At 34.3% G+C, this 18,617-nt stretch overlaps 1 protein-coding gene across 4 annotated transcripts in view; it reads left to right on the forward strand.

Annotated features, from left to right (window-relative positions):
- The window catches only part of LOC126869325 (protein eva-1), a 324,775-nt gene that overhangs the window by 290,460 nt on the left and 15,698 nt on the right, over positions 1-18,617 (forward strand). For all 4 annotated transcript variants that reach the window (XM_050625710.1, XM_050625713.1, XM_050625712.1 and 1 more), the window contains exon 7: positions 541-762. In XM_050625710.1, coding sequence (XP_050481667.1) covers positions 541-762 — 222 coding nt within the window. The remainder of the gene's footprint in view (positions 1-540; positions 763-18,617) is intronic.

Below are 18,617 nucleotides of genomic sequence, written 5' to 3' on the forward strand. Positions count from 1 at the left end.
GTAATTAAAATTCTTCATTAAAATAGTAACACTTAAGAATATTTATTTTTTCTACTACTACCATGAGGTAAAGCAAGAACCATTTTCTACATCAAGGAGCAACTATAAATATTATCACCAGTAAAAATCAATTTCATCCATGCAACACAAACTGAACTATAAAAAGCAATAAGAAGAGGAAACGTTTTTGTAAACAAAATTCCTTTGATACTTCTGTCAACTCTACATTGCATTAAAGTATTTCTTGAAAATAAAAAATATTTGTGCCCTAAATAATTATAAAACATGCACAATAGAAAAGTAATTAAATAACAAACAAAACGAAAACATAGGAGACTCTATGAAAATGAACAGCCAGGTAAGAAATAAAGCAAGAAGTGCGCATAAGCATAGTGGCTGAGTTTCAGTAGAGGATTTCACTGCTGCTAAATGAAACCCCGAAAATGCGTGAAAAATTCGAGTTTCTTATGTTTCTCATTCAGCTTGAATTTACTGTTAGAACCTCATTAACCGCGATTCATTCCATTCCTCTGGTTACAGTACCACGAGCTGTGTTGAAAGAACAATACCAAGGCGACGTGGAAATGGACGAGGTGGATTTGATGCATCAATTTGAGGAGGGATTCGACAGGGCGGACTTCAGGGCTGAGTTCAGTCCTAGTCCGAACCTCGAAGGGCCACAATCTCAGCCTAGGGACAACATCTCCCGGAATTTCCCTACGGTCAGCTCATCCCCGCCGCGAGCCAGAACTAACAACGACGGTGAGTAACAAGTATTAGTTGCTTCCTCTTCCAGAACTTGTTCCAGGACAAACTAACTTCCATAACGTATCGTTCGAACTATTTCTCACCGTCTTTGTTGCGCTATTATATACATACACGCCAAATTGATTCGACGTCTATGAAGAAAGTTGATGGTATATATAAAAATAGAAACTTAGAAATAAAAACAAACTTAAATTCAAAAATAAAAAAGAAATTTAGGAATTCGAAAGAAGATCATAGTTTTCATAAGATAACTTAAAGAGATGATGTAAATTTCTCTAATTTTATACATAAATATTTGAACTAATGTTTCATACTATCAAGTGCAAAGGATTCAACATTGTGTGCCACATTATATTACCGTCAAATTAATAAATATTACATAGAATTGTTAAGTACATTTACTGAAATAAATTAAACATTTACACAATATCGTGTTTAATCGTCTCCGACTGAGTTCCATCGTATGAATTTGGCGTTCTCATCTTACTTTTAAATTTAGGTTTCGTTAAGAATATTTTTCGTAAAAGGAGGTTACAGCAGTAAAATGATCTACTTTCTTATCAAATTTAAACGAGGGTAATTCTAAACAATTTTTATAAATATATTCCTGACATCAGTAAACAGAACATATTCTTAATTCTACCACAATATACATAAAGAAGAAAACTAAATTCAGAATAATCTTACTGCTGTGATTCCTTCTTAATTGATTTTCAGCAAACTTAGAAACTTTCCTTATCACACTGGCACACACGCTTGCTTGATGCACGATTCTCCACCTTAGCATGCTCCGTTAGGCCCGCACTGACACATTACATACGCATGCACAAACGCGAGGCATTAGTGTAACCAAAGTCGTTAGCAATGCGAACATTAACGCTCGAACGTAATTAAGGTTAACGTAACACCGATATCGCGTTGCTTTATGATTTATATACATGTATGTATATCTCTATATATACAACTCTTATATCGGCATCTGGTCCGCGCTAGTCCACGACTACCAGCTTTCCAGTTTTGGCTAATAACGTTAGCGGTTTACCCAATGCTAATAGGAAATCGATAGCGTAGGATTTGTAAACTGGAGAGGCGCACGTCGTGTTGCGGCCACCGAAAATAGGAGTCCACATGCAGTAGGCGTCCTTGCTCAAAGCGTGATACGGTTTCTGGAACCCGGTCAACGATCGGTCAACGGAGGACCTCTGCGTTCTGATAATTGCCAACCATTGTTTGCTGTCGTGCATGAAATGGGACATCCCCGTCGCCACGGTGAATCGTTCTTTTGTGTGAAGAAAATGAATCGAACTGTCTCAAGAAGTAGCTCTCTAGTAGACTTTTGTTCCGTTTAAGTCGATTCCTTGAATTAGGAAAAATTGATTTTAGGAGGGAGTAGTAGAGATATGATAAATTGGATCTTTTAGGTCGCCGCAGGGCATTCTTATGAGTTTATGGTGCTGGAATTTGAATAATATTATTTGAGAAGAATTGAGTTAGGATTAAATACTATTAATTTCTGGTTGTTACCGCTATATGATCTGTTCCGCGTACACATTCTTGTGTATAAATCACAAAATGTGTGTTAATTTTAAGCAAGTAATCAAGTCTTCAAAACAAAGTGTAAGTCAGTTTTCTCTATAACGTCGTTAGTAAGTATCAACTTATAATCAAAACATCGATTTATGCCCACCCTAAGTATGCTAAGTGAATAACAATTTTATTGGTATCGGAAATTATGAATATTTGAATATGTATAAGAAAGTAGAGGTTTCTATTTTAGTGTATTTCGATATATGAGCATACAGTGTATTAATAATTACAGGGATTGAAGTACAGTTATATTTAATACGTCTACATTATGTATGTGTCTTTTAATCCACATTCAAAACCGTGAATTCTATAGAAAATTGCTTAGAAATATTTGGCAAAATGAAATAAGATAATTATGGTAAAGTGAAAAATAAATATACTATTGTACCATTCTCAGCGTTTTATCTAAAAAAGTGATACTAACAAGGAATTCATTGATACGATAGCTTAAGATAATGAAAGAACAACACTATTCAAATTCCAATATTCCAATATTCAAAAATGAAACTAAGAGAGTCACGGAGCGAGTTAATTAAAATTTTTCGCAAAAATACGTTTTTCATCTGAATATACTTAGGCTAATTGGTTTTGTTCTTTTCTACGTCAATGTACGAGTGAAGAGATATTCAATTCCCTGCAAAGACTTGCAATGTACTATCACTGAAACTCGGCAGATGCTGGAAAACGAGATATCTGACAGACGTCGATCTCTGTTGTCCAGGATAGCATAGCTGCCATTACTTCAGAAACATGGTACGTGTAATTGGTATTATTAATAGTAATAGTGAATTGCGGAGACTTCAGGCAGAAATAGTTCGACGCCATGTCTGACCAATATAGGACGTTACTACTACTGTTCGAACGAGTGCGAGAAAACTCAGGCAGAAAGTCTAACATTAAGAATAAAATTTTTTCCAGATATCATAAATTACTCAAACTCTTCGTTAAAACTTATTCAACTAGTATTAATAAATTATCATTAATTTCTATAAATCTCCTAATTACACATATCTTATAGTTTTAAATTATATATAAAATTAAAAAATGTCAATTATACCACATGCATATGACAAGTTATTTTATAATTTTTTTTTTAAAAATATGATAAGTGGAATAATATCTAACATATAAATAACAATAATAATATAGCATTACGAATGCCATACTCATCTATCACATTAAACTGTCAAGGAATTAATATTTCAACATATAGAATCTCATTGTTATTCGAAGCTGATGGATGTTCAATTTTAATTTCAACAGTTGCTCCTATACGAAACTCAGTATTTCGACAAACAATTTCTACATTCATCCGGTTTATGTGACAACTATCTGTACATCCACAAGCACAGGAGTCACATCGATAGGGTCCCATAGAACAACCTGTGCATTTCCAAATTAATTCAGACAATTACGCCGCCATCCATACTCTCGTTATTAAGATCCGATGCATTACCCTTCCTCTCTTGTTTCGCACTGAATACGTTTCTCTGTGAATTGGAAAAGAAGTACGGAGCCACCCCCGCTCGGAGTAAACAATACGCGCCGAGGTACACTAGAATTTTTCCCTAAGTGCTTTCGTCTCTCGTTTTTCGGCCTGCTCGACAAAACTTCCATACGAAACACGACTTGAACGTCACGAGACGTGTTCACAACACCGTGGCTTTTAATAATGAGCCGACAGAACAAAATCGTCGTTTCTTTGTGCTTCGTCTGCCCACATGAAACTTTTTCCCCACGTTTCGTCTTAGCGAAAGAAAATCGTACGATCAAGGTTCAAGGATCAAGTTTCTTAATCGTGGTTTTACGGACTTTGAATTTGTAGTCAGGATATTTTAAAATAATGTAAGATTTTTTCAAGTTTAGTTAAGTAACAAAACATGTTTTGGCTAATAGGGTCTTTCTGGATTCAAGTGAGATACATTTAAAATATGTGGTTTTTTGAACTGACCGGGTCTGTGTAATTTATATAGACTTTGACGCAAGTATACATAATTGAAATGAGTTTTATGGTCTGGTATAGCAGCTTCTCGTAGAGCCTTTGTTTTCTTAAATTACAGTGATTAAACTAAGGTAATTAAGATTTATGACGATTTCTCTTACAACACCATGATTCGCAGCCAGTCAATCTTACGAACCTTAATTTCAACAAATGAATTTTTGTTATTCTGCTTCGTGATTAGCGCACAAATTATAACCATCTGCATACATGTTCCAATAAATATGGAAACTAGGTCCACACGGAATCCAAACATAACCATATAACTCGAACCGAGGCACCCACCCGTCAGCGTCGCTCCTTAATTAATCATCAAGCAAATTTACTCAGCTCCGGCCGAGGTGTCGGCGATATTCTCGTCCCCATCCTATGCTATTTCATTTCAAATATTTATCGTTTGGATCGGCCAATTAATTCGACGACGATCTTCTGACGACGCGTGCCCCCGATGATCCTCCGGGGTGCGATAACGAGCGAATACGTCGTCGTGAAGCAGAAACTCGACGAGATAAAACGGTCTGTTCCACGTTCGCGATTGAACCACCGACAAAGGGAGCCTCTCGTTGTTCGGAACTTCGAAAGCGATTTCACCGAGCTAATTTCCCGTCCACTGATTCCTTTAAACGGGCTCGCGTCGCCACTGGAAAAAGCATCGAGGGGATGGATGAAGGAAGAATAGAACTGAAGGAACAGCTCGCGAAAACGAGCAGAACTTCGAATCGAAGGAAGTTTATTAAAGTGAAATAAAATATTGAAGCGAATGAATCTTGTTAATTACTAAGAAATGATGTATGCATTCGACGGTTTAGATTCGTTCGATGATAGTTTGGCTGATTTTCTCCCTTTTCTTGAGTGATAAGTGTGAGGCATTAAAGAGGAAAGTGGTTAGTAGGAGCGCTTTTGAATATTGTATGATTGAAACTTATGCTAATAGGATATAGAGAAACAAATATTGCTTGAAGTATATATATTTAAATAACATTAGCCGTTTACATAATTGATAATTTTATTATAATTTTTAACATCGTATTATATTGGATGTTAAAAAGGTTAGCATGTTGAAGATTGTTTAACAAAGATATTTTTGTCAGGTTGAATAACTGTCAATTTTACGTGATTTTACATAGGATGTTAAAAAAGGAGGAAATATTTAATCAATATACATAGGTTTCAATATCAATATTTTTAATGCACAGTATTTCTAACTTTAATTTATTTGTTCATATTTAGTTAAATTTAAATCACTAAATATTTGAATTAAAATATAAACGAAGTATAATCACTGCGTAAATTTAGATGAAAAAAGTAAAGATTCTTATTGAACATACTATTGTAATAAATTCATATTATCTTAGTTTTATAGCGGCGTCGTTATGGGAAACAAAGTAATTCAAGTCCCAATACATTCTCTGCCAATGGTATTGTGTTCACGAATGAAAGAGAAAATATGAAATGTTTCAGCCCCGAAAATTTCTAATTAGCTAGCAGCTGAGACGAATTGTGTGACAAAATTGAATCACGGAACTTGAATTTCAAAGATTCTTCCGTGGGTCTTGAAAGCTTTAATTGGAATTCTATTCACTCGGACGCTTCCAGTCGCGAGTTTTCTGCCTTGCTTCGGGTACTTTCTTTCCAGATGCTCGAGCAGACTAGGGAAAAAGAGAGAGAAAAAAGAAAAATAAAAGAAAAAAGAAAAATAAAAGAAAAAAAAAGGGACGATCCCTTTATCCAAGAGTTCTGCCTTTTTTATCACGTTTAGCCACTTCTTCGTAACTCGTTTAATTTCATTTGAATACATTTGCACGATGGGAAGAGAGTCTTTGGAATATCATATTAAACAACCTCGTACTCGAGTCACTTTTCGCATTAGTTGTAGAGTTGCGTTTAATACGTTTAGCTTTGATGCTTTCACCCAGCGCAGCATGGACGCACGAAACCTGCGCTCCAGTTTATTTGTTGAAAAATTTATTTTTTTGTCTAATTCGTTTGATGTGATTTAATGCCAAAGCTCCTTTTCCAGAAGTATGCGTTATATCAATTCGATTAATTTTTCGCTCCTAATTCTGTATAATATTGAGTTATATATGTGTATACACTCATGAGTTTTAGGACATCTTTTATTTTTAATACAAACTTCATATTTGATGATTTTTTATAAAATCTTTAATAGACAAACTACCTTCTTTGTTGCATAACAAATTAAACGGTATTGAAAATCATATATTTTTATGATTATTTATATTTTCTGTACAATGTTAACTCAACAGTGACAAATTGTACCAAATTGAACTTTGACTTTAACTTCAAATGTATCAAATCGTCAGAGCTCTATTCAGAATTCTATCAACCTATTTTTATTTAGAAGTTCGTTGTCTGTTAAATTTCTGCTTCAAATTCAAATTAGATGCGTGGTACTTTAAATATTTTAATCGATGTTAAGAAAGAAGGTTTGGACGAACGTGGTAGGACCTAGAACACGAGTTCACATTCTATTACAGAATTACGTAATTACATCTGCAAGACGACACATATTTATGTAGCTTCTACTGTTGCTGGTTAAATGTTAATTAACTTTAGCCGTAAAATAGCGAAATTATCTTTTCGCAAGATAATTTCTGACAGCTAAGTGGTCAGACAAAGAGAGGACAAGGATCAACGAACTAAAGTAAAATTACAGGTCTCAAATTCCCGTCTAAATTTTTAGAAATATTTTAAAATATTTTACGTAAAAAATACTAACTTAACTACTTTAGTTATGAAATATTTTACATTATGAAAGGTGTGATAAATTTTTTATAAATGAAAGAATATATCAGTTGTTCATTGTAACTTCCTGAGCATTCTTTTCTTCTTAGAAATTGTCTGATTTTGATAAAGCTGTCACTTTAACTCCCAGATAATACAGCTTTTGAAACATAAATTTGAATAAAGTTGAATACACAAATTTATGGTGATGTATTATATCTAGAAAGGTTTATTCAGCTATATCAGTTTGTGTTACTGAAACCTAATTCAAGATAGTTTCTGATTAAATCGGCATGTACTTGCTTATTCATAGTATATTACTACTACTGTTAAGTGTATGTAATGTATTCATTACCTTTATACATACATCCATCAAAATATTACTTCATTTGAATCTCTTAAGAAATTAATTATCTGCTTTATCCCCATCAATGTTTACCTTTTTTCCTAAACTAGAATCGAATAAAACATTAAAAACTTTAATTTTTAAAAATCCTTTTGTCCTACGTCAAATATTCTGAACGCAATCCAATCCGAGAAAAAGGAACTTTTGAAACAAATAATCGCATGCCCTCGGTGGTTTTTCGGTTTAGACTCGAAAAGCGTTTTAAACAACAAAAGGTAGTAATGGGAACAGTAGGGGTAGGAGCTGCAAACTAAGGGAAAGACGTTCGCGAGATACTCGATTTACTCGAAGATAATCAACACAGGAAGAGACGAGGGTCGCTGTGAAAGCCTCCAGCTGTATCGCATCCAGGAGCCGCGTAATTATAGGTGCATACACCTAGGCTGCAGTTGAGTCCCCGGAACTGTTCTTGGACGAAAGCTCTCTAAGTTTCCGCGCTGGCTTTCGAAGCACTATTCCAAGTTCCGGTTACGTGGCTTTAATGAGTTGGTCGCCGAGGCGTGTATAATACAACGCACGAAATTACCGATCCCTTTTGTCATCGTGATTAAGCTGGACTCGAGTCAGCGAATTCATCCCTCTTCTCTTGTATCTCTTAGTTTGTGACAATTTCTGGAATTGCTTCGATGACAGAATTCAATTATTATAATAATGAATTTTTAGTTTTTTTTTTTCAATTTAATTTCTTTTTTCCTCCTACCTATGTTTTGGTGTAATTATATTGATTAGATGTTCTTCCAAACCATCCAGTACTTCTTAAAGGTTGAAAGAAAGAGAACAAATCGTTCCACTCAAACTTTTCCACTACATAAGGGATCGAAATCCTTGAGGATGTGTTTCAGTCTAGAGAAAATTAGGCTTCTGCCGAGGCTCAATAATACTTGACTTAATTTATTGAAGGGGTTTCTGTCTGAGTACGAAACACAATTCATCATATAGAATTCGATTACTTGACAATCTATTTTTAAAACTTAATCTTTCATTATATACTTTACTTTATTTTAAAACTATACGACTTGCATTTAGAAATAATACATTTATATTATTATATTAATATAATTTAATATATTATGTAAACAATATATTAATGATTATTATCTTTTTATAATTAAAGTATTTATTAAAACTAAATTTCGAATTTTTACTTTAAACTCAATAACATTGTTACGTCGCGTAACACTCTACCTAGCCGAGGCCACACACCGCAGGCAATATGGCAACCAGATGTCTTCGGATACTCGCAGCGTATCTTCCATGATGTCAAGGACCTTCCATAAATCACATAGATTTCCTGGAAAAGGTCCTTCAAACGAAACAAACATCTGGTTCGGAGGAATTCCTAGAGACTATTGTCTACCACGGCTTAACAAGGGAAAGTCAGTTTTTGTCACGTACGCTGCAACTTTCCTCCCACTAACAACTTTCTCTCGAGGGCGGTTAAGACCCTTCGTTTAACCAATTAAAAACGAAGCCTATTCCCTCACTCTCCTAAATAACATCGGCACCAACCAATCCGATGGTCCCGTGCGCTAGACTCACTCATCCTTAGCTCTCCTCCGAGACAGCATCGTCTTCCAAGAGTACTGTTTTTGCATCCTTCGAACGGTCAACATCCTTCGAGCGGGTATACACACCCGCAGATCACTCAGTCACTCACTCATCTCGTACATACGCACCAGGGTAACTATCCTCGTTATAAGTTGTGGAATAAACGGTGAAATATAACTTACTACTGTGTCATATTCATATCAACCACCTCTGTTATCCTAAACGAAACAGGGGAACGACTACTTCGCGGCGTCGATTCACCGAATCGTAGCGAGAATTTACGCCTCTCGCTGACGCTTTTTCCTCGCGACCGCGTCTCTCCGCGAACGGTCGTAACAAACATATTAAAGAGAACAGTGTCGACAGTTTAAAATATTTCACGTCTCGGAGGATTGATCAGAAATTTATAGCGGTTATTGGCAATAACAACTATCGACCAACTGATAGGGGGAGTTCTGAGTAGTTTCCGCTCGAGGGTATCGCATTCTTGAAAGTCTGAACAGAGCAGTGAGTCCGGTGACAGGACAAAAGTATCACATGAAAATTGATAGGTAGAATTTTAGAAGGTCCCTTAGTAATTAGACCAATCACGAGTAAACTATTCATTGTTGGCTATTTAAGCGTCCATCTATAGGACCAAATTGAATAATTCGCAAGTTTGTTGTAATATTAGCGAATTGAACGTAAATGAGATCCTAGACTGATCGTGTTAGCACGATACAATAGTTTCTCGCTTTGACACACCAGTCGTCTGATATCGTTAGAGTCGTGTACCACGTATGAATTGTTTGCAAAGGGATAATTAAAGAGCTACCACTAGGAATCAATGATTTGTTGTGGGACATTGTACAACTAAATTAACGGAGATCATTCTGTGTATAATAGAAACTTCGTAAAGCTATATAGCATCGCGATTTGGAGTTTAATTAAGCTTCGTCTTTGCGGTTTGCCAGGTTGTTGGTTCTTGATGGTTTTATTGCACTGTCATAATTATTATTTCTTTCTGCGGTATTTTTTATAAAAAATTTCTAAAATTCTCTGTAGACCTTTTTCAATATCCATTAGTTCATTGTGAAATAGACAAATGTTACAGTCTTTCATTTTTCTTTTTGTTCCTTAACTGCGTCAATTTGTTTATTGCTAATTTCGTTATTTATATGCATAGTGTTCAATTCCGAAAAAGAAGATGACTTATTTTTATGAATTTATTTTTCATATGAGGGCAATGAGTAATATTTGTATTATTTTGTTCTTTGTATTTCAATTTATAGAGTTGGTTAATTTGGCGTCTGGAAGACTCTACTTCCTAGCACTTAAAAAGAAAAAGTTCCCAACTATCAGAAAATCAAGGCCTTAGCCTAATATATTAAGGGGCGCAGGTATCCATTCGTTAAGCACAGAGGAGTAACCAACTCTGAGAGAAAAGAATGGAAAAGCGTGCCAGTTTTATTAGCCGAGTGAACGAAATTACCTTTTCACCACGCGTGTCTATCGTCGTCGCTCTTAATCCAATCAAACCTCCTCAAAATCCAATTTTCTCGAAGCGTGGTCCCTTTAACGCCACCTACGTCGGGAGTTGCTAAAATTCTCTGTTCGACCTTGTTAAAATATGAAAGGACACCCACGCCGAGCAAGGATTATCGACGTACCTTTGCCTCGACTCACCTACACACACACGTTATTTTCTTTTTTTCTTTCTTCGCTCAGGGAAGTCAGCCAACCCCGATCACACGCTGAATGCAATAAAGCGATCGAAGAACGACATTTCACTCGATCTCGTTCAAATACCTTTTCTTTTGTAAACTAGAATTAAAGTGGGGGCGAAGAATGAATAAAGGATGGAAGAAAGAGATCGACATGAAAATTCGCAGTCGGAAGGTTTTTTCAGTAAGGAAATATTATCCGATCGAGGATTAATTAGCCTTATTCTACAATGTATTGTCTATAATGGAATCTTTATCGAACATTGTTGTGGAAGAATTCCGTTTCAGATCTATAGTTATAAAACAAAAAGAATAATTTTTTACTCATGTTGCACGGATGGTTGTGATTCGCTGAAGAATCGAGAAATTAACAAATGAATAGGTAATTGTAAAAAACTTTAAAAGAATTTTTATTAAAGAACCGATGATGAAAATATAATGAATAAAGTACCCGAAAGAAAGATTAATTATCATGAAAGAAGAGCTTGATTGTTAAGGAAATTCGAAGAAGTTGGATGGATGAAGCGGAAGTTTGAAAATCGAGTATTTGTGGGGTAGAAAGGTATCCGAGAGGAAAAAAGGAAAGAAGTCTTTTGCAGAGAGATGAAGTAAAGAAAAATAAACTAAAGACCGCATCGAAACATACATCAACATCAGTAGGAAAAGCTAACGATGGATGAGAAACAAGAGGCAACACAAAGAGGAATAACGTTGGAAGGAAGAAATAAAATGGGAGAAAGATGTTGGCGCAGCGTAGAAAGCAAACTAATTGAAAAAGAGGGAGAAAAGGTAGGTGAAAAGTTCTTATAAAGCGATAGAGTAACTAACTAACGTAAAAGTGAACCAAAAATCGAGCGAACGTACAAATGAATTTATTCGCAGTGTATTCAAGAAATCATAGTATAAAAGGAATAACTAGCCGACAAAGCAAGCTCAAAAAATATAACACACCGTGCAAAAGATAAATTAGAATGTGGACGAGCATAATTTAAATAAAGCGTAGGTAAACACAAATGCAAAGCTTGGTTTGTTCATGAGAAGGATGATTATGATAATATTTGTGAAGAACAATTTTGTATATGGTTTTTCTGGGACGGTGAAAGATTCTATTACTGTTATATTACTATTATAAAGCGACCGTTCATTTTAAGAAGTTATAATCAATAAAATTTCAGTAAAAGATATTATAGATTACTTTGAACCACTCATTTTTCTTCTAATTTTCCAATTATAATCGAAAGGAAAATCGACTTGTTCCAGTTGGGTAGGCTACTTTCAACAGTGATACAATCAATAATAATATTTTTATTGAGATACATACAAAATATAATGTGATAGACTTGAAATATCGTTAAAAAGTTATATTCTTTTCGCGTCTTGTTCTATTACTTTATCATCGAATAATTCATTTAGTGCATTCATTAGTTTTTACTTCTCTCGTTAGAATGAAAAACTATAATCAATCACTATTAAATAACTTTTCTTCCTCATGTGTACAAAAAATCCACATATAGAGAATTAAGTAACCAACCAACCATTCATACATTTCACCTGTCTACCTTTAAAGTCCCCTAATTTGCTCAACGCAAATTGGCTCACAGAACCACATACAAAACAAAACGCAATTATAATTACAGAGCGTGATTACGATTTCACCCACGAGATCTCCGGTGTCACTATAACAACCATGAATCCGCATTCAAGCAAAACTCTGAAAATCAGTTCCATGAATGGTTCATTCGACTGCGGGCTTTAACGACCGCTTTCTCCCACAAACAAGCATTGTGTTACTGACTCGTGCAAATAATTCAGTCGTCTAATTAAAAGCACCCACACGTCCTTGTGGACGTATTTCAGGGCCCAGCTCGGGGACACAGATCACAGAGAAGTCACGGATGGTGCACTAGGCCGAAGACACACACCCGACACGATAACGCGTCGTAACTGGTCGTTAATTAAAGGCAACGGGGGACAGGATGCTGCCACTCAGGAAAGTCGATCGTATCATTTCCATCAGATGTCATTGGCGAAGTTTGATCTGGCACCTCCTGTCGTTTCATTTCACTGGCAAAGAAAATATTGGCAAAGTTTTCGATGAAAACGCGGCATCCTTCCCGTTCGCATAATCTCTCGCGGACGATTAGATAAGCAAACTTCATAATTGATCTCTCCTTTCTGTTAGCTTTCAACCGGAATCGAAGTCGAACTCATCAATGATCAACGGGTCCCTTTGGACAAAATTAAATTCCCACGATCGATACGCGAAATGAATTTGCTGGCTTCGCGCGTTCCAACTCGACATCGACAAGGGTTAAAAATTGTAACACGCTGGAAATTGAATTCTATATTGGGTCAAATTGATATTCTTCTTCTTTGTTTGTCATCCTAAATTTTTATTGGTTACGTGTATTTATATCAGATGAACTTGATTAATGTGTGAAAGGAAACGTGTTGAGACTTATTTATAACTATTTTTTCTGAATATCTTTCTCTGTTTTAAAATAAACGGCGATAGGAAAGTTACATATAAAGAGAATTTAATCAGACAAAGAAGGAAACAGTGTTGTAAGATGTATGCAACTTGCTGTTTCTTAAGTGGATCATTTCTATGAACCACACGTTCAACAATGACACAGTTAAACATTGAAACTTTCACTGTTTAATCTAGCTAAAAGTCTGCTGGTAACACGAGTCTAAAACTCGTAACAGTTAAGTGAATAATTTAACGTGAGTGAGCGGGAAGTTTACACATTGCCAAAGAATTTCGTTGTTCTATGCTCGGTAAACGTTAATCTTTTATTAAGTAATCCCTTTCAAAATCGATTTCCTCTTGAAATTCGCAAAACTTTCAACTGCGACGAATAAAGGTGGAATAAATTTCATTTTGAATTGATCCATTTTCTTTTTGTTGCTTGCATTAAAATATGTTATAACGAATTATTTGTTCTATTAATAACATTTTAAGGTAACTAATCACATATGGTTCTATATACAATATAAGATATAATATAAAATTTGTACATAATATAAAAATTTTGAAATGACAAAAAATTGAAACTAAATAAAACAAATCTTACAGTACCAATATTATCTAAAAATTAAATATAAAAAATTCTCTCATAATAAATTTAATCAATATATAAATCGAATTGAGAGGGACTAAAATACAAAGGTCTAGAGATAATCCTTGTCGTGTTTATTTGTGTGCAAGTCCAACTTGATCGATGAAGGTGCAATTATCGAACAGCTGTCGTGGTATCAATGTCTGGCACTGTAACTGTTGCAGTTGCGCAAACTTTCAAGCCCTTTGGGCTAGAATTCCTGCATCCCTAGCAAGAACTTGCGATCGTCGGCAAACTTTACGACATAGCACGGAAATACGGTTGAATTTCCACGAAGAATACCAACAAGCTGGTCCTTGTTATTATACTTTCACGTTCTGGTTATTACGTTTGTCACGCCGGATTATTTCGGTATACGTTTAACGTTCGTTCTCGCGCATTTCACATTGCTTTTTATTCGTCGCGCCCCCATTAATTGCACGACGAGGAAAATGTATTTGTATAACCGAAGAAACGTACGTACGGTTTTAAGCTCGTAATATTCTTAAATTCTTAATATTTTTAAGAATTAATGTTTCATAATATTTAAACGCCAATTTCATATATTTATCTTAAACTTTGAAATTATTTTTACTTTTATTGGAAGAATATTGATAAACATTTCAGAATCTTTTCGGATTTTTCGAAAGCCTAGAATAGTAGGAAATGGCCTTGAACATGAACGATTTAGCTTTTGCTATGACGCAAGACGAAATATATTTGTCATTTTTAGGGGATTAATTAATATGATTAACAATATTTTACGCGAATTAAATTTATTCGGTTGAATAAATTTCGTAAACAAATAGAAGATTGTAAAAGAGTGGATGTTTCAGCTGTTTCTTTTATTTCTATATTTATCCATTGCATATCTTTCATTTTTATCGCTGACCAGGCTTAATTATTCTCAGAGGTAATGACCCTGCAGGCAATTGAGACTTACATAGACGTTATATCGAAAATTGAACTATCGATAACTAATTTGACAATAACGGGAGATAGATTTGACAGATAGTAACGAGAGTATACTAATATGCTGCAGGTATAATTTCATTCCGATTAGATAACTAACACTGGCGAAATTTCCTCAAATTGATTCACTGTCTGGGTCATCACTGAATTGTTGCGTGTGTCGCACAATATTATTTTGTAGTAAATCAAGAATGCCAATGCTAGACAAAACACTTATTTTATTACAATAGAGATTTAATTAAGGTTTAAAACATAGTCCCAATGTTGTAATCAAAATAATTTTATTGTATTTAAGAAAACAAGAAAAATATTTTGTAACTTGAATTCTATTTATAATTTGAATATATTTGAAGTATTTTGTGATTTCTTTTAATGAAAATTGATATTTTTATATAATAGAGATTTAACCAGTAAGAAAATAAACAATTTTCACGTGGTAAAAACATTTTTACTTTCGTTTCATATACCGTCCTCTTCTAATTTATAACATAAACAATAATTATTAATATCAGTGTAATAATATACTCGATATCCTATATCAATAGCAGTTCAATTGACTAAGAAAATGATATTAAAAAAATAACACACATTTGAATAAAAGTTAAACAATGAACAATATATTCATTCATCTGTAAAGTAAATAGTGCTGAAATTCTTTTGTGATTCTTCCAAAACAATTACATTTCACAATTCGTTAACCATCAAAGACACAATTTAACACGTCAGAAATTTTTCGAAAATCAGGTTACATATTGAAACTTTCAGCACGTTGTCAAATGAACTTCGTTCGTGCAACAAAATCATTCAAGTAGATAATTCTTCAACCATTTTAACCGATCCTGTTGGTAAGCTTTTCACCCTGTATGATCCCATTGAAAATCATCGAACCCGTGTTATAGCGCGAAAGTTTTAGATTAAATCGTCCGTAAAGCATTCTCGATAATGACGCAAAATACACACCGTGATAGCGAAGATGTTCGACAAAAAACTTATTAGCTAACTAACGCTGGGGTGACTCGGTTTCGATGCGCGTCGTCAGGAAGTTAGTTCAAACCCTCCGGCCAGAAGTTGTTGGTACCGTTGCGACAAGATTGACGATAAACTTGGAGAAGTTGCCAGCAGGAGGGGGTTGCATCTAAAGTTCTTTTCTCGAAGAAGAAACACAGACATGGAACTGTCTCTCGATCTAATGACTATTAATTCAGGAAGAATGTAACAAGAAGTGCTGTTATGACCATTTTCTGAATATTGCAATTAACTTCCATTGTATTAAAAAGAGAATCCTATTTTCGAACGAACTTCTTATGTTGTCATTATGACCTATATGAATCTATAGACTGTATAAATAGACAAAAAGAAGATATAATACGAATTTTTAAAATTTTTCTTTGAATTCTTTTGTCCTTTCAATTATGTTATCATACACGAAAGAAGAGAAAAGAACACGAAGAGAAATTTTTACAATTTTTTTTGTACGAGCACTTAAAATTAGGCATTCCATGCAACTCGTGCCAAAAGTGTAAGATATTTTCACAATAAAGGTGCAAATATTTTATAAGTAAAACTCATCATTTCATTACGCTATTAATTAAATAAATTAATTCAAAAGTAATCTACACTGCAGCAGCCATTACGTTACGATTAGCAGTTTCATGAGCTAAAAGCTGGAACATAGAAAACGTCGTAATAATATCATTTGCAAAACATTCTATTATATTGTATATACATATAAATTGCGTTTTATACGTAGCGATCGCTTCAATTATCGGTGTCTTCAATTGTAATGTATGGACGTTTCATAATGTTATGGAAACAATTTACCATGATGGTTTTCAATTTGGAAGTGCAGCGTTTCGACCCGTATTATTGTTTCAAATACAAGCATTATTTTGTATTTAAAATGATAATCTAATAATATGATGGATCATCATTATCGACAAAATTATTGTTGAACCGCTCTTCAAAAAAGGAGTTTCAAAACGAGTTCGTATAATATTACCTACATTTTAAAAATGTACTAAATATGTTTGCAACTTTCAACACAAATTCTTTCCGAAAGAAATGTCTGTAAAATACAGTGTAATAAAATTTCGAATGGAAATTCTAATTTTAACTTTTAAATCTTGAACTATTTTAAAAGCAAAGTGACACACACATATGAATATAAATTTCATAACAAGCGTGGGAATTTTAGTGAAATCTCCAAAAATGTATATTTTTTGCGTCGAAAGATCATGATAATTTTATAGGAATTGTAAAATAAATAATCGTGTTATAAACTGTGGATTTATTGGTCGTGTCAAGAGTATCAATTTTACCGGATGATCGTTCGTGATTCTGTATTAATTAACAATCGCATTAACGCGTGATACAGTTTAATTTCCGGAAAGAAGTGACCGATAGATGGACAATTAAACCTGATACATAAACTGCTGTGGGAAACAAGCGACAACCCATTAAATCTCCTAATGAGACGCGTTACGTGCGACGAAACCGAGGGCATCATTATTGCCAATAAAACAACGTTACGTTTGATCGTAAAACAACGAAACTTCGACGCGGTTAAAATGTTTAATCAGTTCAGCGGAATTCTGGAGATACCTTTGATCATCTATTCGGAATTATGTAAGTACATGGTTCAATCAATATTAGAATCCAAAATGTGTTTAAACGATACCTTATGAATTCAGAATATAATATTATAGAAAATTACTACGCAATCTATATTTTTGATCTTTTAACGTTATATAATATAGATTAATTAAACGGAACTTGCGTAAAATAGTTCATTGCTTTTGTTCTTATTCAAAAGTATAAAATTCACGTAACATATTGCTAGATGTTCTTGCCCATTATATTAGGTCGTCCGAAAAGTTTCTTTCGTTTTATAAGGAAATAATAGATGCACAATATTTTTCGTTTTATATTATTTTATCGAATTACGTATGATCCATTTTGTTTTATCAAGATAAAAATTACAACGTTTGACAGATTAGGTTTCATGTTTGTATAAAGATGCGTCGTTGTAAAAGACGTGTCTGTAAAAGAAAGACACTTTCCGGATAACCTAATACATTCACTTTCTCCATATATAAAGGACATCTACATAAATTTCAAAAATACCTCCATACACAAGCGCGAGATCTAAAAACGATATATGTTGTACGTTTATCGTAATCGAAGAGGGTTTAGGAATTTATCTTGTCGAGCGCGAAAATTGTTTGTCCGACTGGTCGATATCTTCCGCATTTACACTATTTCCTCGTTGAGAGTCGGCATGTCGAAGCAGAACAAAATTTCCAAAACCATTCCTATGAATCTAATCAAGATTAGATTGGGTTCATAGTGTTCCTCGTGTAATGATAGCAGATCGCGGCCGATAGACCAATCTGTGACGGAACAATCGTCAATGTAACAGCATACTAATACAGATGCTTCCGTTCTCGATATCCACGCGTTTCAAATGCCATTAATGAGGATCAGTTGAACGGCGGTCTGTTAAGCGACGAGCCTTTTTTATAGGATTTCTCGTGTCCGCACGAGAATGGCTGCTGATCCCTTGTTAATCGTCAACTAAAACGCAAACTAAATGGTTGCCTGGAATTGAAATTATATTTGAGTCACCCCACGCTTTCATATTTTTTATTTCATGTTTTAGAATGTTTCTATGTTCATGTTAGAACTGTCTGTCAGAGTAGTAAAAGGGATCAGTTTTTAAGTAATTTTTCATAAGATGCATTTTTGGAAATTTAAATTGTATACCATTCGTATACGCGAACAATAGTGTG

The sequence above is a fragment of the Bombus huntii genome, chromosome 9 (assembly GCF_024542735.1).
Source record: "Bombus huntii isolate Logan2020A chromosome 9, iyBomHunt1.1, whole genome shotgun sequence".
Taxonomy (NCBI): Eukaryota; Metazoa; Arthropoda; class Insecta; order Hymenoptera; family Apidae; genus Bombus; species Bombus huntii.